The 24199-nt window shown below is 36.9% G+C and overlaps 5 protein-coding genes across 6 annotated transcripts; 2 read left to right on the forward strand and 3 right to left on the reverse strand.

The window, feature by feature from the left end:
• Positions 1-298: 298 nt before the first annotated feature.
• Cog4 (conserved oligomeric Golgi complex subunit 4) lies at positions 299-3048 on the reverse strand. Of its 2 annotated transcripts, none has more exons than XM_088037757.1 (10): positions 2956-3048; positions 2713-2894; positions 2292-2663; positions 1818-2240; positions 1524-1771; positions 1251-1473; positions 939-1205; positions 704-889; positions 435-655; positions 299-380 (listed from the first exon to the last, which is right to left on the reverse strand). In XM_088037757.1, the coding sequence occupies exons 2-10, from the start codon at positions 2890-2892 to the stop codon at positions 338-340; spliced, it is 2163 nt and encodes a 720-aa protein (XP_087893883.1). In that variant the 5' UTR covers positions 2893-2894; positions 2956-3048; the 3' UTR covers positions 299-337. The 2 variants fall into 2 exon arrangements, with proteins under 2 accessions (XP_087893883.1, XP_087893882.1); XM_088037756.1 differs by having other exon boundaries at positions 2713-2910; positions 2956-3041.
• Positions 3049-3139: 91 nt separating this feature from the next.
• On the forward strand, positions 3140-5683 carry LOC148174420 (putative ATP-dependent RNA helicase DDX23). The gene is made up of 2 exons (XM_088037755.1): positions 3140-5342; positions 5393-5683. Exons 1-2 carry the CDS (start codon positions 3263-3265, stop codon positions 5608-5610), a joined length of 2298 nt encoding a protein of 765 aa, XP_087893881.1. The 5' UTR covers positions 3140-3262; the 3' UTR covers positions 5611-5683.
• On the reverse strand, positions 5640-6205 carry Polr2F (RNA polymerase II subunit RpII18). Its single transcript, XM_088037760.1, has one exon. It carries the CDS (start codon positions 6066-6068, stop codon positions 5673-5675), a length of 396 nt encoding a protein of 131 aa, XP_087893886.1. The 5' UTR covers positions 6069-6205; the 3' UTR covers positions 5640-5672.
• Positions 6206-7177: 972 nt separating this feature from the next.
• LOC148174422 (uncharacterized) lies at positions 7178-9241 on the reverse strand. The gene is made up of 8 exons (XM_088036704.1): positions 8953-9241; positions 8755-8905; positions 8554-8697; positions 8181-8506; positions 8000-8133; positions 7693-7952; positions 7518-7643; positions 7178-7465 (listed from the first exon to the last, which is right to left on the reverse strand). Exons 1-8 carry the CDS (start codon positions 9143-9145, stop codon positions 7258-7260), a joined length of 1542 nt encoding a protein of 513 aa, XP_087892830.1. The 5' UTR covers positions 9146-9241; the 3' UTR covers positions 7178-7257.
• Positions 9242-10851: 1610 nt separating this feature from the next.
• Positions 10852-23950, forward strand: LOC148174423 (sperm-tail PG-rich repeat-containing protein 2-like). Its single transcript, XM_088036627.1, has 9 exons — positions 10852-11124; positions 11171-11277; positions 11324-11608; positions 11659-11880; positions 13855-14098; positions 14147-14403; positions 17445-17586; positions 17635-17744; positions 23723-23950. Exons 1-9 carry the CDS (start codon positions 11025-11027, stop codon positions 23948-23950), a joined length of 1695 nt encoding a protein of 564 aa, XP_087892753.1. The 5' UTR covers positions 10852-11024.
• The last annotated feature ends 249 nt before the right edge of the window (positions 23951-24199 follow it).

The following is a 24199-nucleotide window of genomic DNA, read 5'->3' on the forward strand; positions in this document are numbered from 1 at the left end:
CATAAGATAGCTTGACTCTAATTTGTTAATTTTCTGTGAAATTCGCTATTCTTAACGATTTATTGACGATGTTCTGTGATAAAAAAAAGCTTCAATGCAAATCATATTGTATTAGTCAAATCGAAATTTTTTATTTGGTGTTTTTTTCCGACTTTATCTCGTGATGCCTCAATGAACGATGTGAAATAGACTTTCCGTCCCGGATACTATAAAGTAAAAGATAGAATTTGTTAAGTCATGCACAATTTATGCAATGTATATTGTTGTCAAAAGGTTGTGTAAATAATACATAAAGAAATAACACCAAAACTCAAAAAATCTTTTTATTTCTTAGCAATCACAGCTTGAGTCGCTTTATATCCTCCACCTTGAAGTCCGATCTGTAATAAACCCTGCCAATACCGCTCTTTATTACTTTTAGATGTTCCACTCACCTCAAAGCCATTACCGTTCTGACTTCCGACGGCGTCAGTCTCCAAGTTAACGCGCCATCGTGGTCGCCCCAATAATCATAAAATTCCGACACTTGTTCCAAGTTCAGAATAGTCGCAATTTGTGTGAGTCGTGCAAACTTGTCTCTGACGGACCACGAAGTCGTCGCAGTAATATACCCAGCTAATGACCGTACTTCTTTATCTAACACTAAACCTCCCAGCTGAAAAATATGCTTCATATTTTATTACTCAATAAACTAATTCATTACCCTATTAAACGAAGCTTTCATAATTACTTTTTCCAATCTCTGCGTAACTTCAGTCGTTAACACAGCTATAAAAGCGTCGTAATTGGTTGTCGTTAGGACATCTTTAAATAACGACAAAAGTGTTTCAAGGTTCATTATCAAAGTTTGGACGAAAGATTCGCCGGCTTCATATGCGGACAATTCGTCCTAAAAACGAGCTAAAATTGGGGCACTTTTTATTTTAATGGGGCATTACCTCCGACAACTGGTGGTTAATACTGGTGAAGTTATCAACCCATGGGTTAATCCGAGGCTTGATGGCACTAACCCGCAACTGTTGGATCCCAAATTCTATTATTTCCTTCAAGTTAATCGTCACTGAAGACAACCCCGAAAGACAACTCTCTAGTTTTCCCCGTTCGTTACTATTCATCGCAGGGAGCGCTTGTTCAATTTCCTTCAGGACGCTCTCACAAAGAGCGTCGACGTATTCAGTGCTACTATCAGCGTTGTTTAGGGCCACCTTTAAGTTAACAGTGAAATTTTAGAAAGAAAAAAGTTAAAGTACCAAGAAAGCAGTTCGTGTCTGTTCTGTATCGTTAGATTGGAGGCGACCTTGTTGAATTGAACTTTGAAGAACGTTGTAGGCTTGGGTAAGGTCCAAATATCCCGAGGGATAGCCTTGGCGTAGGCGGGCGCGCAAAATGTCGCAGAAGTCATTCTCAAGAACTCTGCAAGCGTTGTTTATTATCGCGCAGATTCCGTCCAGGCTTCCTGTTGAAATGGAGCGCCTGGAGAAATAATGAGCGAAAGTGGTAACAATTACGATGTTTGTTTATACCGTATGCATTTCTTGACGATGAAGAAGGTGTCATCCACCATACTGGAAGTCTGTTGTGAAGTTTCAATGCTGTCCATAACAACAGCCTTAGCTACTGATTCCTCCATAAAATACTGCTCTAGTTTCAAGTAGTGCAAAAGCAATTCGTGTTTTAAGTGAGTAAGGTCACTATTTTTGATCAAGTTCTCCAAAGCCTTCAATATCTTCGCCTTTTCTTCTGTGTCTTGCACTCCAACATCTAAATCTGACTGAAATACATTTAAAAAACAAATGGGATCAGCTATAGATCCTTACCACAACTTTGCGTTGAATAAATCTGATATACAATTCAGTTCTAAAGTGCATCAAAGTAATTTCTCCTATAAATATATCCAAGTCTTTGGGGTCAATTTTCTCCAGTTTATTGAAACTAGAACTGGAGCTCATTCTGTATAAATCTGTAATTATTTGAATCTTTTTATTTATTTGTCTAGATCTAGTCCATTCATTCAGTATTCTTTTCATTTGAACATCACACTCTTTCTGAAGAACGTTTATGGCGCAAAGAAGTCGTCCCGGTCCATAGTAAGTTTCTATAAGTGGTTGATGAGTGTCCACAACTCTTGCCAGACCTTCAAACAACAAAGTTAACGTGTCTGCGTAAATGACACTGTGGCGCTTATCAGACAGAGGGGTCGTTATCGCCGATTTTAAATTTTTCTCTGCAGTTATGGATATCTACAATCAAATCCATTAACCATATTAACAAACTATTATAATATCAATTACTTTCGTCCTGAGATAAGTGCACAGAGCTACAATTCCTTCTTCATGCATTCCTAACAATGGAAAGATCTTGAAGAACCGTTCAATTGAAACCAAGTCTTCACATTTAACAGCTTCATCAAATTTATGCTCAACAATTGCTTGAAGTTGACTGGCAGCATCTTGTAAAGTCCGAACAGATTTTTGCATCCCTGACAAAGTTTCAACGTCTGTTGCTGTTCTTTGTAGCAAAGACTGATCAATGGAGAGAAATCTATGGACGTGCGCTGCACCTTTTTCATAATCTGAGTCTAAAATCGCTGTCTGGACGCCTTGGGAACAGATTTCTAAGTCTATAAGATCGCTCACGCGCTGCTGGCATTCATTTACATGACTCTGTAATTTGAGTTTTAGATTTTTGTGTTGAAACGTTTTGTTGGCAAACCCTGGCAGAATCCAAAGACCTGATTTTGCCGCTGATCTTCTCAGAGGATTCAGAAATATCATTAATAGTGTTCACTAAATCTTGTGCCTCATGTTTGACCACTTTTAACGTGGGTAAAAGCTTCGCAAGTCCTTGTATCTTACTGTCAAGGAAGAGTTTTTGCCCAAGCATATTATTCATGTCTTGAAAAAGTTCGTCCTAAAATGTAAGATTGTGATTGATTTTTACCCCAATTAATTGTACCTCTTCTTGTTTAAGTCTGCCCAACTCCTCCAGAATATTTTTCTGCATGGCCTCAAACTTGAACTTATCCAAAGACATTTTAACAAGTTTTCTTCAATTCATAACCTCGTCATTTTAAACTGACACGTCGGCTGTCAAACTGACAAACAGCGACGGGTGACACTCAGTGCTACCGTGCTACCCTACAGTTAAAATAACCAAAACTCGTCGTTTTCAAACGTCAACTTCGTTCTAACCTCACTTTTTGTTGTGAAAATAACACCACCTTTTACCCTGTTTTTAAGTGAATTTGAAGTTGCATGTTGCAATGGTGAACGACAAGAAGCGCCGCTCTCGAAGCCGCGAAAGACTTGATAAAGACCGAGATAAACGGCGCCGCTCCAGGTCCCGCAGCAAAGAGCGCCTCCATAAACGCCACCGCTCGCGTTCTCGCGACAAATATGAGAGTTCCAGCAGTAAATATGATAGATATTCGAAATCCGATCGAGATAAGGACAAAAGAGACGACCGTAAAGACGACAAAAAGGTGAAAAAACGGTCGCCGTCACAGGAAACGGACAATAAAGAGGATACTAAATTAGATCTTAAACAAGAGGGAAAGAAAGAGCCGCTGTCGTTGGAGGAACTTCTCACGAAGAAAAAGGCGGAAGAAGCAGCGAAAAGTAAGCCGGTATTTTTGACTAAAGAGCAAAGAGTGGCGGAGGCGTTGAAGAGGAGACAGGAAGAAATTGATCGTTTAAGAAAGCAGCAAGATGCGGAGAGGAAGATTATCGAATCCGTGCAAGCGACGAGGCTTGAGGAGCAAAGGAAAGAAGATAGAGAATTTAGGCGCCCGCGGGATCGAGAAAAGGAGGAGGATAAACAGAAGGACAAAGATCGTGAGAAGGAATCAGATGCCATCAAAGAAAGATATCTTGGATTGGTGAAAAAAAAACGAAGAGTGAGGAGACTTAACGACAGAAAATTCGTGTTTGACTGGGACGCAGGCGAAGACACTTCCCAAGATTACAATCCTCTCTACAAAGAACGCCATCAAGTTCAGTTCTTTGGACGAGGCAATCTCGCTGGAATTGATATAAAAGCGCAGAAACGCGATCAAAGTAAATTCTACGGCGAACTCCTGGAGAAACGCAGAACTGAAGCCGAGAAGGCGCAGGAGAAAGTCAGATTAAAGAAAGTTAGAAGAAAGGAAGAGAAACAGTTGTGGGATGATCGTCACTGGTCCGAGAAAGACGTTGCAGAGATGACTGAAAGAGACTGGCGAATTTTCCGAGAGGATTATAACATCACCATCAAAGGTGGAAAGATTCCGGAACCAATTCGCTCGTGGAAGGAGTCAGGGATACAGAAGGAACTCCTGGAAATCATCGATAAAGTTGGGTACAAAGAACCCACTCCTATTCAGAGACAAGCGATTCCCATTGGTATGCAAAACAGGGATATCATCGGCGTTGCTGAAACCGGATCTGGAAAAACTCTGGCGTTTCTCATTCCTTTGTTGTCGTGGATTCAATCTCTGCCTAAAATTGAGCGCACAGAAGACGCCGATCAAGGTCCATATGCTATTATTTTGGCACCAACTCGCGAACTCGCTCAACAAATCGAAGAAGAGACTGTTAAATTCGGACAACCTCTTGGTATCCGCACGGTTGTGGTTGTCGGTGGGTTGAGCAGAGAAGAACAAGGCTTCCGACTTCGAATGGGTTGCGAAATCGTAATCGCAACTCCTGGTCGACTTATTGACGTGTTGGAAAATCGATACTTGGTATTGAACCAGTGTACCTACATTGTCATGGATGAGGCCGATAGGATGATCGATTTAGGTTTCGAGGCGGATGTGCAGAAAATCTTGGAGTACATGCCGGTGACTAATCTAAAACCTGACTCGGAAGAAGCTGAAGACAAAGAAGTACTGTTGGCTAATTACAACAGTAAGAAGAAGTATCGCCAAACTGTGATGTTCACCGCCACTATGCCTCCAGCTGTTGAAAGATTAGCTAGGACGTATTTGAGAAGACCCGCGGTTGTTTATATTGGATCAATTGGTAAACCGACGGAACGAGTTGAACAGATTGTTCATATCATGGGAGAGAACGACAAGAGGAAGAAGTTGATGGAGTATCTATCCAAAGGAGTTGATCCTCCTGTTATCATTTTCGTTAATCAAAAGAAAGGTGCGGATGTTTTGGCCAAAGGTTTGGAGAAACTGGGTTATAGCGCCTGTACTCTCCATGGAGGTAAAGGTCAAGAACAGAGAGAATACGCTCTTGCGAGTCTCAAGTCTGGAGCAAAAGATATTTTGGTGGCCACAGACGTTGCAGGAAGAGGTATCGATATCAAGGATGTCTCTGTGGTTATTAATTACGATATGGCTAAAACTATTGAAGGTAAGTTTCTGGTGGTTCCTCAACTTTGTCTAATTAAAGTTATGTTTCAGATTATACCCATCGTATCGGCAGAACTGGAAGAGCTGGTAAAAGTGGTGTCGCCATCAGTTTTTGCACAAATGACGATTCGGCGCTATTCTACGATTTGAAGCAAATGTTGCTTTCATCGCCGGTCTCCACGTGTCCTCCGGAGTTAATGAACCACCCAGAATGTCAAGTTAGACCGAATCAACCCAAAAGACGCCGGGACGAAATGATTTTCGCTTAAATAAGTGTAATTTTAAAGAAATCAATTGATAAAACTAATACTTTATTAATAAAAATTACTTATTAATGGTCAATGATGATGAGTTCATCAATTCCCCAGTCCTCGTAAGAATGGTCGGGTAGATACCGCCTTATAATGATTGGAATTTTTCTTTGTTTGAGTTCTTTCATTGCGATTTGCAGAGGATCCGTTTCTCCGTCGAGTTCCACCATGACCGGTGCACACATGGCGATTTGTAGTGCTCGAGTTCCCAGAACTCTGGCTCTTTCGTATTTGGTCATGTACTTGGTGGTGATACGTTTGTTTTTGGGGACACCACCTCCAGCTTGTCCGTGGGATAGAATGTCGATGTTATCACCTTCCTCTTCAGGTTGTTCGAGTTCTTCAATGTTATCGTCGTCGACATCATCGTCGAAGTCGTCTCCGACATCGTCTCCATCGAACTCTTCGTCATTCATTCTACGTTACTTTAATGAGAAGTTTGGAGTATATTTTGTGGTTTTTCTTTTGAAAATATATGAAACTCGAAGAAAATTACAGCGTGCACAAACAAAACTCTCATTTCATTTGACAGTGATTTGACAGTTGACATTAGGGCAGGGGGGGAGACCTGTTGGGATTGGTCGATGCTGGCGACCTCTGTGTTTTAGTCACATAAGTTATATAAATTTGAAGTTAATGGCGCAAAGATTTCTATTAATCTCTTCTACTGAGTTGTTGACCTACGTGAAGAAATCACACAGTTTTGGATTCTGCGTTAAATGGGCACAAATAATTTAAGTTTGGTACGCAAATTTGCGTGAAATTGACCGAATTAGACTTGCATACATAATTTAAAAAAAAAACAGTTTATTCGGCAAATTTATGTCAGCACACCTTCGAGGGAAACAAGTTTTTTTTTAAGAACAACCTGAATGTGTTACTAATTCTTACCCGACTTTTGTGAACGGTTCATTAAATTCTGCATAATTTGTGAAAATTGGCAGTCCATGAAGGCAAAGTTTGCATCAAATAAAAGAAATTTATTCAAAAGGTTCTAATTATTTTCTATAATATCAAAATGGTGTCAAAATTAGGCTAAAATAAATAAATTCTACCTAATTCTATCTGAAGGCAAAAAAAGATAAAAAAATATCCCGGCACATTCACCATTTTTCAAGTAATTTTAAAATTTATATCACGAACAAGACGATAAGAATTTGCCGTCAAATCGATTTTTCAGTAATACACACGATAATTTTTCTGCTGTTGTGGATAAAATGAGTTTTTTGTTTCATGTTTTGAGACGATCTTGTTTATTTCCTCTTATATTGCCTGATTTAGTTGGCAAGTTTTGACTTATTTATTGAGATTTTTTTGAATTTCTAGTTAAAATCTGTTTTTTTAAACCTTTCTTTTCAAAAAAGCGAGAATGCGTTCAACTGTAACTCTAGCGTGAGGGAAATAAAATAAAAGAAATTGTGTTAATTTTTGTACAAATTGTATTAACTCCTGCAGACACAAAACATTCATCGTGTAAGTCAAAGATAACTTCATTATATCAATAAATTTTAACAACATGTTAAATGTTTTTTAAGAGTTTTATTTTGGTGTGTGTGTTGTGATTCGGTAGGGCAAATTACCATTTAGACAATTATTGGAGCAATTTTACTCAAGAGGATCTGTTGGGGTCGGTGGTGGTTGAATAGTAACTTGTCTGAGCGGAACTCTTGCCGCCAAATTGACCATACTGGCCCACTGACCATCACATAAATTGTTAAAACGTAAAGTTCTTAAAAGAGAGCCACCCATATCGGCAGGACTACGACAAGTTGGTTGGATATCCCATACTTTATTAAAGTTTTCATCAATCCATCTAAAAGGATTTTGGTTTCGTAATATTAAAGATTAATAATTTCAACACTTACAATGAGAGATACAAGATGTTACAATCACAATGCCATGGATTCTTTGCAAGTTTGATCGAAACTAAGTTTTTCAAATAATCCAAACTTTTCGACGGAAGAAAATGATACTTGTTACTATCCAAATCCCTGAAACCCAAGAAATGTAAGAACGTTTTTTGAAATTCCACAGCTTTACAGTTTTTCGAGATTTGGTGTATATAGAAATATGTCTGCATGCATATCTTTAAGAATGTTATTATTGATCAGCAATGACGTTAAATTAGATAATCCATGGAATGTCTTCTCAGCCAGTTCTTCCAGATTGTTTGACAACAAAAACAATTTTTTCAGATTTAAATTAGTTTGGAAACTGTGCTCAGGTAATTCCGAAATAAAATTTTGTCCCAAATGAAGCTCCTCTAGATTCGATAAGTTTTCAAAATCGTTTAACTGAATCTACAAAAAAACGTAAATTGGAGTTTTTATTATCATCATTTACTTACTCTTCGAAGATGGTTTGCAGTTAGTTGCAGCACTTTTAGACTTTGTAAAGAACTAAATAACTTATCTGAGATTCCAGAAATGTGGTTTTTTCGAAAGTTCAAAAACTCGAGTTGCGGCACTGTGTCAAACAGCCCTGAAAATTCGTGTAAATAGAAATAGTAGAATTTCATTCCCAGTTACCGGTAGGTAAATAGTCAATTTTATTTTCCGCCAATTGTAGCCGCTTCAAATTTTTCAAATCTGAGAACAAAAATTTCGGAAGTCTTTCGATATTGTTGTTGCTCATATCCAAATCCTCTAATAATTCTAACCCTGAGAATAATGTTTGGGGTACTATTTTGATTAAATTTCTCGAGATATGTAAAACGATTAATTTCACGTTGCCTTTAAACATATTTTGCGGTAAATGTTTAATTTTATTGTTGGAGATATCAAGCGTTTGCAAATGCCCCAATGTCACTAATAAATTTTCTGGAACTTCTTCAATTTCATTCTTGTGAAGTCGCCTAAAAATCAACTAAATTGTACAAAACTCAAAATTATCGAAACTTACAAATATTGCAGATTGTCCAAGTCGTGGAAAATTGAATCCGGCAAATGATCCAACTCGTTGTCAAAAAGATCGAGTTCTGTTAATTGTGACAAAGCCAAAAAGGCGTTTTTATGTAAAGTTGTGAAACCGTTCATTCCTAAGTCCCTGGAAACGTTTAGATTTAATTAAATACCCTTCTGAGCGTTCTTGATTAATTTTTACATTGAAACAACATCCTGTGGTAAAACTTGAGTTGCTGGTAAAAACGGCAAATTTTGTTGCCAACACGACAAACTTTTAGTTTCTGGTCGGCATTTACATGGTCCCTGTGCACATTCCATCCATCTTTCATTAAGTTTCGAGATTTTCCAAACTGGAATTAGTGTGACGAGTTTAATTTACAAGCGAAATTAACCATACCTGGTTGTTCTAGCGATCTTAATCTTCTTTCAAGTTTTAATAAGTAACTGTTGTTGTTACTATCTTCTAAACTATCAATGTATTCTTGTAGATCAATTTTGCTTTGTTCGAGGGCTTCACAGGCGTTAATTTCACAAACATAATCGTCACTTTTAACAGAATGGATTAAAAAAATGTAAAGAAAGACTCGCATTGTGATTAGGATTGGGGTACACTGGAGGTTCGTAAAAAATTCTGTTGTCGGCTTGCAATTACGTAATTATATTTCAACGATGGTCTCTATTAAATGATTTGAATAGATTGCCAAGCAGAAAATTTATTTCCTTATGTAATTTGGCATGATTAGAAGAAGTGTAGTACGAGAATGTCTAAAGTGGAGTCATGTTGTTTATAAACTACTCGATAAGTTTCGCTAAGCGATTATACAGGGTGATCTACGATTAGTTTATTCAATATTTTCTCAAAAATTATACGTTCGCTCGATTAGTTTAGTAAGATTTTAATCAGAGAGTAGAGAAATTTTATAGAAAAAAAAAAATTGTGAGTTTAAATATTTGACAAATTTTACTGTGAGTTTAGTGAGTCTTTAATTGAATTTAAGGCTCGATCCATTGACAATTAAAACATGGGAATCGTTATAAATATTTTTAACCAGAAGAGATACCTAATACCAAACCATTTAAACGTTACGTTGCAATAAACACTAGTTAATTAAGACATTTTTACAACATTTATTTGCAAAACTCGACTTTTAATTTTAACACTCCCGGAAACGCGGCTTTGGCAGCACGCGACGCGACCGCGGAAGTTTCGAATTTACAAAGAGTTATAATTAAAATTTTATGTTCAGGTAAAAAATGATTTTTCAACTCTTTCTAACTCTGTAAATTGGAACTTCAAACGTGTTCTAATTCAGTTACAGTAGACTTTCGATAATTTAAAACTCAAGGGACTTGGTAAAAAGTTCAAATTATCGAGAGTTCAAAATATAGTGTGATTCAAATAAACGAGAGTTTAAAGACAAAGAATAAACAAACCAATCAGAGAAGAACGCTAACTCCACTTTGACGAAATATCGTAAAACTTATATTTTGTAAGCTTGTAATTCTTCTGCTGAAATAGATTTATATTATGACGAAACTTCCAAGAACCCTTTATTAAAAGACATAAGTGAAATATTGTAAAATTTGATTTTAAAGCTGCAATGGATTTTTTAAGGATAGCTTGTTCAGAAGTTTTTTGTTTTTTTTTTGTACGCCCACGCAAAGGACTTCAAATTAACGAGAGTTTGGGAGGGAAAAATTTAAATTATAGAGTATTTGCGGGGAAAAAATTTTCGATTTTACTTCAAATTAACGAGGGGACCAAAGTACTATCGCGGAATCAAAATTTCGAACATCACTTTTTGAGATGGCAATGTAAATCAAGCTTTATTGTCATTGTGACTGACATACAAAGTAAATTTCTGGCACTTGCTGAGTCTTTTACAAATTTTAAGGTTATAAAGACAAAGGACAGTTTACAATTTTTAAACATCAATCAATTTGATGTTTGAAATTTTGTTTCCGCGATAGTACATTGAAACTTTTCAATTTATCGAGAGAAACCTAGGAAACCAGAAAAAAACTTCAACTATCGAGATTTTAATTATCGAAAATCTACTGTGACGTATGTAATAAAGCCGCACAGTTTTGGAATCTGCGTAAAATTCTGCGTAAATGAGCACCAATAAATTAAGTTTGCTGCAAAAATAAGCGAGATATTGACGAAATTAGATTTAGAGAACTGGAAATAGCATAGCGAGCAACTTTTCGTGGTAATTTTTTCTGAATCGCATTTTTGAATGTAGAGGAAAAAATAATCTAAATTTTGGTCTTTAATGACTTAATTTCGCAGTTTCCAGTTTCCAACAAGAAAACGAGAAAACTGTTTCCATGAAAATCTGTTAATTTCAAGAATTATTATTGGTGCTAAAAATGTGTGATAAAATCTTAGGAGGCACTTGTTAAACGCTTCCTATCATTGTCACTATTTATTTTCCTCAAGACTGAAATTTTCCCGAATTTTCCACAATGTATGATGTGTCTTCTAGAACAATTATCACCACATCAATGACAGGCCCAAATGTAGGCCCTAATACCTACGTAATCTGTACTAATTTGTGCGATAAACGTAAGTTAATAACATTCCTCATTGACTTATAATTTGCATTTTGTAGAAAACTGTGTCCCTTTCCTCTCCACGAGAGAACAACATCCTCCAATTACGCAAAAACAAGTAACAGACGCCCTGTATGACGTTAGGGACCATAATCATAAAATTCTAGTGCGCATTTCTTCATCACGTTTTGTAGTACAATTAGAGATTTCAGGGTGGTGCAAGTCCTAAAAACAAAGCCCGCAGATTTGTCTACAAAACGGACGATGGTCCTGGTCCTACCACTTATAGCGCTAAACCCATTCGTTGCTTAAAGAAGAAATTTAAGCTTGATCCGACTAAACCAAAGTTGTATGCCTGTCCCGTACCATATTCTTCAAGAACAGTTGCGCCTTCAATTCCCACAAAACTAGACGAAAATGGATATGAAATTGAAGAAAATGGTAAAATTGTTAAAATACCCCCATTTGAACCAGATCCGCCTCTACTGGACATTAAAGTATCCTCGAACTAGAAATGGTTGTCGGTGTTTTGTAGTACAATTTTTAGAGCCAGTTTTGTACCAAGAAAGGTTTTAAATGGTCTGCTAGTGCTTCCAGGAGATTTGATCCAAATCGGTATATAAGTCCTGGACCAGGACCAGCGGCTTATACGATAAAGATATCTAAGTCTCGTCGAGCTGAAGAAGATGAACGCTTCAGAGAGATGGCGCGAAAAGCCACTTTCTTACCCAGATATGTAGAGCTGAAGGAAATTCAAGCGGCGAGAGAGGTGAAGTTTTATACCGTCTTTTATTCCTATTTTGTTGTGCGGAATTTGCTTGAATTTTTATTTACTTTCATTATTGTGGCAACCCGCATACAAATTACTTCATTTTCACTACTTTCATTTGGTAAATATTTAGATTGATTTTATTCAAATGGAATTCAGGACAATGTATTTTTTACCAATGTTTGTCCAACACAGTTTTAAATAGGAGGTAAGCAAACAGTGACTTAATTGACTCAGTTGACGAGCATACCTACCGCATCTTGTTGACTTATTCAAAACTACCTCCTACTGGAAAAAAATCGATTTTGGACTAATTTATGAGAGACTTGTCTCGGGAGCGCTCTTTAGTGCACCGAAGACTTTATTAAATCGTTAGAAACTGGTTGTTCGAAGCCGAATTCGATAAATGTGATTATTGAAATGAAGCTGTTCCCAGAAAGACTTTGATGTGGTGGGTCATCTTTGTCAGCAACAAAAATAAATTGAAATTGCAGTAAAAAAATGCGAATTTAAAATTGGGAAATAACGATAATGAAGTCAGTGAAACGTTTTTTAAAACGCATTAAAAAGTTAATTAATTTCATGATTGGAGTTATTTGAAACTGTTTCATTTCAAACTTTCTTATGTCTAACGTGTTCATGAATGAACGCCAATTATTTCTTTTAATTAATTTGGGAACTGTTTTAGACTGCTACATCACAATGGTCCCGATGGCAAATCTAGCTAGACAAAAATCAAAACTCAAGTTTGTTTATTTAAAGTTCTGAATAACGTATATTGTTCTAAAATCATCAAACTGTCGATTACTGTGCGTGTATCAGTTTTGTTTTTATCAGAATTGCATCACAGCCAGCAAAACCACTTCACTCCATTGCATTGCAATTTCAGACAAATTATCTATTTTTTCAAACTGTTTTTGAATTTTGCAAATTTGTGACATTGATCATTCAACTGAGAGTACATACTTACCTGAAAGTTCATTTTTTCTTGGAATATGCTTTAGAAAAAAATAATATTGTTTTCTGAAGTTTCCTTGTTTAGATTGAAATAAACATAGAGTTTAACTAGAGTTTTAAAAGTTGTTTCAAGATAGTTAAGTCTGGAAATAGCTTTGGTTTATTAAAGATTACGCATTCAAAAAATCTCAACCATATACAACCTTATACAGGTGGTTGCAATTAAAATGAATACAGGCTCATGTCATCATCAATTTTTGTTTTTTTCAAAATACACATACAAATAAAAAAAATTATCAACAACAAAAGTTGACAAGTTAATAATGAAACTGCTGATCGAATTTGAAATTTTAAAAAGGAAAAAAAAAGCTAAATGTGAATTTTGGACTAAAATTTGGTCAAAAAATCTAAAATATTATTTTAAGCAACTTTTCTTAATAATATCTATTGATATTTTCAACGTGAAGCAAAATATTGGAAAACGGCCCTATTAAAAAAATCGCAGTAGGCTGGATTTATAATTTATAATGTTACAAGTGTTATTAATAGATTCGCCTCAAAGAGTTTGAAATGTGGTAAATTTAAAAATTTGTCTCCGAAAATTGACGAAATTTTGTGGAGTAATGATTTTTGTCCAGTTAGATTTGCGCTCGGGGACCACTGTGCAACAGAGCAAATATAGCAAGCGACATTCCTGTCGTCTCCATCTTTCAAACACCGCCAATTATTTCTAGCCGCTGAAGTGGTGCCTATTTATTGTAAATATCTGAAATAATTGCCTAGATACATCATAATTTATTCTAATTAGTGCGCTATTCGCATTACTCAACATTAGCATTACCCAGTCAAATTAAGTAAACGAAAATATCCTCTTCGCCCACACGTCTAAATTAACAACGTGTGTTTCCTTCCCATTCTTTATTAGCTCTGAACGTCGACCTTGTTTTCAAACAAAGCTGACCTTTCGTTTGTGACATAATTTAAAATGTTTGTGTTTTCATTTTTGGTCCTTTGTAGAATAAGCCTGGACCTGGAGCGTACAACGTGGACAAAGTGTCTTGCAAACGAAAGAAACCGAAACGACCGCCACCCTTCATTATGGGGGCGAAACGATTTTCTGCAGTACTGTCCGACAGCCCTGCACCTAACGCTCATTGTGTTTGTAATTGTTCAAGAGATAAAAAGTACTTTTCTACTAAATGCGTTCCTTTTGGAGTCCGAGCACCCAGATTTAAAAAGAAGGATCCATTTGACACTCCTGGTAGATTAGTGGTGGTGATTCGGTGGTATGAACTAACAGTTTGAGTAGGTCCAGATTATGACATCAAAGGACCTCTTCAAGAAAAAATCGAAAAAAAGAAGAATCCTCACGCTCTGTGTGATCCTCCGTTCAACTCGACTAGTCTTCGAGAGATAAGTTTTGTACCGAAAGACAGTTATTTTACACCGTCATCTGCTGATTATCCCGAAGAAGAAGAAGAAAATGAAAAAAATAAAACTATCGAAATTTCCTCCTCAGTGTTTATGAATAATGTGTGTCGCTTCTTCTCCCCGAGTGACAAAAAGGTGAAATTCTCTTTTTATTATTTTTGGTAGGTTAAGTACGTAACAGAACAACGATACGTCTTAATCATGCTGTTATTAGGTGAAAATCCTTGTCGCCAGGGCGTTACTTGTGCGGACAGGAAATTTGACTTGAGCTAGATAAATTGTTTGAGACATTTTTTCTCGGGAAGGTGGAGGGATTTTATTTTTCTTAATTATCTAACGGGGCACGGAACTCTGTTTATAATGTGTGTCAGGTAGTCGTCAAATTTTGGAGTTTTCAGGAAAAATGTGTGATTAAAACTATGGCAAAGTTCTGAAATCGATAACTCGTTTATTTTTTAGAGTAAAGTTGCGTTATTATACGTCATTTTACGTAGAATTTTGTGCAGATTCTAAAAAGTTATGGCCGATCAAAGTTTCGGATAGTTGATTTTCATTTTTCCTAATTTTTAAAGCTAAATATCTCGGAAACTATTACAGATATTGAGATGCGGTTTGCGTTATCGTTTTCCTCGGTTTATTTTATGTTAGAAAAAGTTCTCAAAAGCCCAAAATTAAATAGGCAATTTTTCGCGAAAAAAATTCCGACTCAATCGAAGAAAAATTTTATTTTTTTTGTCAAATTTGGCCAGTTAATAGATTTTGAGTTCCCCTTTCAGTTACTGTATAATTTAAAAGTATTAAACGTCGTTTTTTTAGCTATAAGAATTTGTTTTCAATTGTTCCGAAATTCGATTTTGGCTAAAAAGAATTATGGCTTAAATTACTTCTGTGGTCGATATCTAGCGTATTGTTGAAGAAAACTTATTGGAGCTTATTCTACGCAGAATTTCGTCCAGATTCCAAATCCGAGCTCTAAATCTACGTGGAACAACAAATAATTAAGTTAAGGCCATTTAAATTTTCGGAAAGTAAATTTTTAGCCCCGAAATTAAATGCTCAATATCTTCTAAAGTACAACGTCGTTTTTGGCGCGCTTTATTCCTTTAGAATCCGCTCTCAAATATGCAAAAGTGTGATTTATTTTGTCAGTAAGCTTGTTTTCTAGCAGCGTGAATTTTTTCTGGCTATGCGTTTTTTTTTGACAATGCCACTTTTTGCACAGGAAACTTAAAAAAATCTAACGTCAATATTTGCGTTTTCATCAATTTCCTAACCAGCTGGCTCTGTGATATATGAAACCCGACAGGCAATCATCGTCGATGACAGTCATGCAGATGAATATCTTCCGACTTTGATTGAACAAAACGCTAACTGCATCTGCTCTGATTATCCCAAAGTTAATAAACCGATGTGCAAATAAGCCCACTTTTCTAACTACGGTCGCGATGCCCACCATACATGTATTTGACATCTCATCAAACCCTGTTCACTTTAATAAACAGACTTTTAGACACACTTCATGTTGGTTATAAAATGTAAATATGTGTTTATAAAGAGCTGTCAGCGCCTATATATAATCAGAAGTATTTGTGTTTATTAAGGGATGTTCCAGTGATTGCAACTAACAGAAACATACCGCGCTCTAATGGGGGCGATTACCCACATGAAATTTATGCAGAATGCAAATGAACAGGAATGTTGTGTGTGTGCGGTTGAATAAAAATCTCGGGGATTCAATGAACTGAGACGGATTTATGGTGGTGTGTCCGACAAGAGAGCGTTGTTGGTGAGGTTGTAAGACAGTGATTGTAGACACAAAGGGGCGAATTGGGGATTAATGTCGACATCTGCATCATTAAGCATTTTACATTTTTACGGGACAATACGAAACAATATGTAACTCGTTGAGTCATTACCAACTTTTTTTTATAAAAATCCTCGCGTTTCGCTTCCCGTTCTCTAATACTTTGCAACTTGGAAGTGCGACAATTTCCATGCGAGGGTGAGGATGGAAAAGCGTTACCCGCGGGGGTGTAAATAACAAACAAGTAGCTAAGTGACGGTGTCGCTGCTAGTGTTGGCACAGAGAACCGCGTTAATTGAAATATATTGTCTAAGCAGTGATTGTTGGGAGAGGCGCCGTTTTGATCGGGTGTTAGCATGACGTCGTTTGCTGTAAACCTCTCATGGTAAAACGGACGAGGGATCTTTTGATTCATGTTTATAGAGGTTTCCTAACAGGGGGTCTTAGACTAAGGAGATAAGGAGATGATTACGTGTTTTAATTTAATCTATTAATACCAGTGAAGTGTCTTTGTGCAATTTGCTTTGGTTAGACTTTATTAAAACCACCTGTCGTTTTCATATGGTCTTCAATCAAAGAGATTTTTTCGATAATTTGTAAAAATCTTATTAGGAAATCTATACGTTTTTTAGAATGTAACAAAGACCCAAAAAATTGAAGAATAACTAACTTAACGAACTGTGCAGTATCGTAGAAAATCCGACGTTTTATGACTAATCGTCAGAGTCTTCTGATTCTCTAAACTCGAAGCTTACAAGAATAAACATGTCAAAAGTAGTAAAACCTCTAGATTTCACTGTTTTAGGATGAAAATTGTTAAAGCTACAGAAATTAACAAAATAATTGTGAAAAAAATCATCACTTATCTTTAAAATAACAATTTATCAAAATTTAGTATCTTTCTCTAAAAATTTGAAGCACAGTCGATAAACAACTCAAAAGTAGTTAAACCTCCAACTTTTACAATTCTAGGATGTAAACCGACAAATTTATGAAATTTTATAGAAAGTGGTGAAAATTTTTAATTCTTTATCAAAATAAAACGGCTTCAATAATGTTATCAAATTCGTGTTCATATTAACTTCGACGTCTTCGTTCTCATGTTTGTCATTAGCCAGTTCTTCTACAACGATCGCTCATTACCTTGCGACTGCTGCTGTAACGTGTTTGAACCATTGAAAGACTCTAATTTGAGTCATGCGAGCCAATTATATTCTCAACGTGACGCAGCTATCAAATTTATTTTCCCTAACAAGTCCTAGTCATTTAATTCTTTGATTGCTCGACAACTCGCCATACTCAAGGTACAACATTTTTAACTACCTCGACACTTTTATGAAATATGACAGTAATACTTTTTCTTCTGTGACAGGATTACATCGGCCCCGCTAAATATCAGGATTGTAAAAGTTTCCAGAAAAACCGGGACCGGAAAACCTTCAGCGTCAGAGAGGTGCCATTTAACATGTCCGGCGCTCGCAGCACCACTCCAGCAGCAAAGTTTGGAGCTCCTTGTATTCATTCCATTCGTTTCTTCCTTTTAAAAAATGCAAATTTTCCAGGTCCGACAACATATTACACCGCACAAACGCCCGGAGGGAAGAGTTTTCCTTTTGCTGTGTCTCCTCGATTCCCGTGTAGTGTTGAATCTCCCGGTCCTGGATCATATAATGTGAGTTATAAGATTAACAATTGAGTTTAAGCATAGTTTGGCAGATCGCCATCTCGATATTTTCCGTGGCGATCGATAAACTCTTAAGAAATTTACGCCAACTTGCCCTCTTTTCCGATTTCAGGCATATGAAATGCTCTGTGAGTCATCCTTATATTTCAAATGTCACCGGCACTCCAGCATATATCAGTGCGCGTCGAACGCACCCACCGATTCGAGCGCCGAACTGGAATCCCCGGACTCCCCGGATCGAGATCACGCGCCACGCACAGTATCAATTACTTCGACTATCTATTTGAGTGAATGCGATCGTTTCAGGTTAATTTTCTTCATTATCCCTTACGCTGTGTACAATAATTGAAATGTTAATGGAGACGTTTGGGTCTGATGTGTATTGCGACGTTACGGCGAAATATTGACTGCCAATTACGATTTTAACAGCGCAATCTTATCTGATTACGGATTACGAAGCATTAAAATGAAAAATTTTCGCAGGGGATTTGGCCGCTGGTCAAAACTATTTTCATAAATCTCTAGAGTTTGAAAAATAGGAAGCCGTAGCCATTAGCGTCGATGGCATTTGCGTTACGGGCATCCAACAAATTGGAGTTAAGTTGGTAGTGGTGGCGCGTGCAATTGCATTTAAACGCCGCCATGATCGTGCTAGATTTGATTGCGGCCGGTAAATCGGAAATGCAATTGATTTTATCGGCCGGAAGTGCACTTTATGGTCTCTCAAGTGGTGCCATTAAACTTTATCACTCCGCCGCCATATTGGTTATTTTCCGGTTTTCAATTTACCGTTTTAAAACATTGAAATCATCGCAGAAACACACAAATATTAGATTCGTCAGGAAGTTAATTCTGCGGGCAAACTGCCAGAAAGGACGCTGTTTCTTTTATTCTCCAGATTCCTGAATTTCAACAGTAATAGTCCAGGCAAAATAAATATGAACCTCGGAATAATTTGTACAAGACTGATTTTTTGTCTGGACTTTTACTTTATTGTTCTAAACAAATTGTCAAAAGTGGCCATCGATAGGTGGGCTGCTTAAAAAGTTACACGGTGACAAATGTCAAAGAAAACTAATACTTGCAAATATCTTGTCACTGGTGATTCCAATGACAGAAATACTTATTATGAAAATTGTACTTTAGCAAATTTGCCACAAAAAAGATCTCGTAATATTTTTCGTAGGAGTTACCATTTTTGAAATATGAAAGTATTTTTCAAATTTTCAAGAACTTTATTCTCTTTGCACCACAGTCGAAACATAAAGCTTAGTGTTTTTTTTTTTAGATTGAGTAAGTATTGAATGAACTTAACCCACGAAATTTTCCAGCAATTTATGAAATTAATCTTCTGGAAATTCTTTTTCATGGTACTTATTTTCTTCAACTTCTTCTAGTTTTTGAGAGTCCTTCTAAGAACAGGATAGATTTTATGTATATCTTTGTTGAAATCGTACGCCTATAGATGGGGACTTTTGACATTTTGTTTGGAACAATAAAATGACCGTCCACACAAAAAATCAGTCTTATGTAAATTATTCCGAGCTTTTGAAATCTGGACTACAAATCTTTCTCTCTCAGAACGTCGCCACATTTTGAATTAATTGTGACGCGCTCATTGTTAGTTTAAAGGGAAATCATGTATACTATAGTATTCCGGGTAAACAGATGTTATTTGTACAACCGACAGCGATGTTGTGGTTGCTTAGTTTCAATGCAAATGACGTACGTTCGTCGACCGCTAGATGGGGCAACGACTAGATTGCTGCAATTTGGGTTTATGGTACCATCGGCTTTAATTGAAATGACTTTATTGATGAAATGGCGTTAACTTGTGAACAATCATGGCGGGATTGCAAACAAGCTCACCACTGCATATGTACATAGGCTTCGATGCCCCCATGCACCGATACGTCTAACGATATCACCACATTGGAACATTGGAACGGGATTTTGGCCAAAGTTGGTGTTTTCGTACAAAAGTAAAAGTCTCAAGTGAGAATATGATTATATTAGCTTGCGGCGACTCGGGCATCCACATTCTCGCTCGTGCGAAATTCGGCTCTTTCCGCACTTTTTCAGTAATACATATTTACATAACAAGTGCGGAAAGTGAGCAATTTCGCACGAATGTAAATGTAGATGCACGAGGCGCCAGCCGACACTTTCCGACGAGTTGTGTCCACTATTTTTCCTACAACCTTCCTTCATCAGGAAGAAACCATAAGTCTTGACAATAGTTCATTTCTTATCTTTTCTAAATATCATTTTTTACGACCATGAGGTTTTAAATAAATAAAAGTGACGTATTACACATAGTTAGATGGTTGATGTTTTCGTACATCAATTTAAGAAAGTAAAAGTTACTAGTGTGATATGAATATATCCGCACAGACAATCAAAATTGTCTTGTCAGAAACGACTTAACTAATTCATTTTTACCATTATGCATGTTGTTTTACAGTGATCCGTCTAGATATTTAAGACAAAAATCAAGAATTACATTTGTATTTCAAAATAACTGTCAATTTTGACAGGTCTGTGCGGATATATTCATAACACACTAGTGACTTTTACTTTCGGAAATAGATGTACGAAAACATCAACTTTCGGAGTCATTTAACCGTGTGGAAAATGCCACTTTCATATGAGGTCGTAGGAAAAAGCACTTACCTATAAGACAATACTAATTTAATTAACTTGTAATAAAATTATATGATTATAATCGATTTAAATCTAAATAGAATAATATCCTGTGCAGTTTTGATCCTTTATGAAATGGTTATTAGTGCAATACACTCGAAACTTGAATATTCCGTCCTCAAGACGAGAATTTATGGCTTGTCATTAACAGGTTCCGGCAAAAGAGCTATGCAATCGTTTCTCTGATGCATAATCGTTCGGAATTTAGACGGCGTGAAAAGGCGATAACTCATAGATGCGCCATCGCTTTGACAAATGCGAATGCCGATAGCAGTTCCCGCAATTGTCGACTTCGGGACAAGCAAAAATCGCTGCCATCTTTCTCAATTTACAGTTGGCTTACGGATGGAGACGGCATCCGTGGCGAACGCCCCCTTACCTGACGGCACACTTATTAGTCATTAGTTATTCCGCCCTGATTCTCCACTAACCCGGAAAAGTGGCAAACCGGAATATATTATGGCAATTTATCCGCTACTTACAGTATTCAATAAAGTTTCATATTGGGTTAGATCGATTCAGACACTCATGGAACGGACATATTTCATCCGCAACAATTTTCCTCTCAACGGAAGATTTATGAAATTAATTTATTTTGGGCGGCTGAAGCTCCGGAGGCTAAGGTGAACGGTAACAATGGTCGCTCGTTGCTTGACAGAAAACAAAGAGTGAACATCCCACAAGCTAAAGATGCAACATTAATGAGTTAGACAACTCACACCACATTCCGGGAATATTTAGCAAACTCCGGCACCTCGGTTCTACATTTTCCAAAATCTCTTTTCGATGTTTTGTCATTTATCTCGAGAACCATAAAACAAATTTGCAACAACTATGAGTCATAGGAAGGGTTCGCGAAGTTCTAAACAGTTTTACGACATCGTTGCAAAGTCACTAACTGTTCAGTGTTGCTCGATAAATACACCCATAACAATCCCTTCCACCCTCACGCGACGTCCGACTGTGGTCTTTCCGGTACGGTCTTTAAGAAAAATCCAGCGCAAAACCATCGGCGGCGGTAAAAACAGTCCGAACTGTGTTTATCGGCCGTAACAAATCGCTAAGGGGTGGCATCCTAGTCGGTCAGCTAATTTTCTGATTTCGTTAACCGCAATATTGACGAAAATTTATCTGTTTGCCAAACCGAAGAAGTTTCTTGTGCTGTAATCGCAATGACTGTAGATTTATCTTTTGCGGAGACGTCAATTGAAATATCTCCTTCTTCGGAATGTTCCGATTAATAATGGATCGGGGAAGTTGTATCCGAACATTGAGCATGCATTTAAAGTATATACGGGGTGTGTTGCATTTTTGTAAAAAATTACATTTTTGGATTAAAAATGGTGGATGCGCCGGGTAAAATGTGCGGAAAGATGTCATTTTCAAAAACATGTAGGCAAAATAAAACTGTTTTGCATGTGGGTTTAAATTACAAATTAATTAAATTAATCCACGTACAACAAATAAGTACATAAATTATGACCGTTCGAAGTTTTGAATAGTTAGTTTTTATTTTTATTTTTAAAATTTTTAACGCCCCATATCTTTAAAATTACTAAAAGTTAAAAAAAAACGATTTTGCCATTGCTTCTTACGTGACTTTTTAAATAAAAAATTAAAAAAAAATATTAAACGTCGTTTTTACCTTTAAAACAGTAATTGAAAATCACTCCAAAAAGACCTCTTCTCAACAGTTTTTGAGCAATGCCTCGTTTATTTATTAAGCAAACTCAACTTATTTGGGCTCATTGTACGTAGAATGTTACGCTGAATCTGAAAACATAAGAATTTTTAATTTTTGTCAACAAATCACCGAGTTATAGCCGTTTGAACTTTTGAGTTGTCGACAAATTTTTGAAGGTTCGAAACAATTTGTGCTCAATATCTCGGAAGCTACGACAGATCGAAAAGAACGGTTTTGTTTCGTTTTTCGTTTTTCTCGCGATTTTCTAGCTAAGAATTCGTTCTTAAATTTTCTGGAGTTGTAAAATTTGATGTCTTCGAAAAAAATTCATGACTAAAACTATGTTAAACTTTTGCATGTAAGTTTCCACTTGCAGTGTTAATTGTCTTTTATTAAATTAAATTTCGGTTTCTCCGTTGAGACGTCTTCGCAATTAAGCATGAATATAAATTCGACTTGCAATAATAATAATGAAACGGAGCCTCGAAACAGGAGTTGTAGAGTTGGTGCTGCGGCAGCAGTGGTATTAGTGTTTGGAAGTCTGTGTTGACTTTAGTACTTAGTTAGCGGGAGAAACGGCCTCTAAATGAGACCAAGACAGAACCACCACGTGCGACCGCGTGTGTCATCTTGTTCGCTACTTACTACTTCGACTCGAACACCCCAATTCCTCCCTCAAATAGCGTTTGTATAATTAAATTAGAAGCTAACTCTTGTTCTGCGTTGTCTGATGACTTGCATGGACTACATCCCTTGTGGTATTAAACTAACTAGCCATAAAGAATTTCAATTTTAAAATACAAAACCCGCTTTTCTTTCGGTTGAAAAATTTATTTGCCTCCAAGCGGTCCCATTTCAATTTATTTGATTACCTGCCGTCCAATCTTAATAATTCTACAAGTGTTAGCAGTAAAAAGTAGACTTTCATGTAAAGAAGCTGAAGCTCGGGTGCAATTTACCCAGAGAAACGTCTCTCTGATTATTTATTTAATGGTTTAATTCAGCCTATGGTCCGCCGTCTCGGATACTCCACGGCTCATCAACATTTCAAGAGCCGGATCGTCCTCGTGTGATGGAAAAGTGCAGAGAAAGACATTATCCTTCACTGCTTACCGTTGAAAAAGCTTTTAAAAAGTGCGTGACACATTTTACCTTACACATTTGCTTACTGAGAGAGTTTTTCTTACCAAAATAATTTCCGCTGAAAACAGATTTTCACATTGCAACCACAAGACTTCGAGAGGGTGAAAAAATCCGATAACATTAATGATAGTATCTGAAGAATAGACGATATTTACGAACTTTATAGTCGACAGTCGAAGAGGGTTACAAATCAGAGAGGACTGAATATTGCTGAATTTTTCCCACTTTACACTTTTAATCTTCGTGTTGGAGCTGCGTTCGTGGGTTTATCGTTCTTTGTTTGTAAATTTATGGCAGCTAGGCGACGAACTGGGAGATTTTTGCATGAAATAAAAGATGAGACGCCGGCTTAAGCAAAGAGGAATCATCGGGATTACTGCGTGCATTTGTAAAATTCCAACAAATTTCTATGTCGTCTAAAATGTTTTTTTTTCAGATCCACCCTCGGGAGGTGACATCGACTTACAAAGCGTTCGACACTCATAACCTCCGCTTAAAAGAAAATGTAGTCCACAAAAAGCTCCGTCAGGCACCGCGGGAAACTCGGAAGCGCTGGCTGAAAACCGTAAGGCAGAGAAAGCTCTTGAAATGGTTCGACGTTGAGTTAGACTTTGAAGAACGCATGACGATGTTAATCCAGCAAGCCTTCGCCGAGCCTGTTTAACATTGTCGCGGCGGCGAGAACATCATGCTGAAATTGTATTTGTCCGAATAAAGTTAGGTGACATTCCCAAATGTCGTTCAGACTTCTTTCCCCTACTCTATGAAACTTTCAATCTGAAATGCCGTCAATCCCATAGTGTTTCACAATACGTCCGGATACGAGTTCCAGCAATATTGCCGACCGTGCAGCTGACAGCTTTACATTTCTATGCGAGCTTACGGCGAGCTTTACCCGGAAATAAACGTATCT

Source organism: Gnatocerus cornutus, chromosome 5 (genome assembly GCF_029298725.1).
Source record: "Gnatocerus cornutus isolate USDA-ARS CGAHR chromosome 5, icGnaCorn1.1, whole genome shotgun sequence".
Classification (NCBI taxonomy): domain Eukaryota; kingdom Metazoa; phylum Arthropoda; class Insecta; order Coleoptera; family Tenebrionidae; genus Gnatocerus; species Gnatocerus cornutus.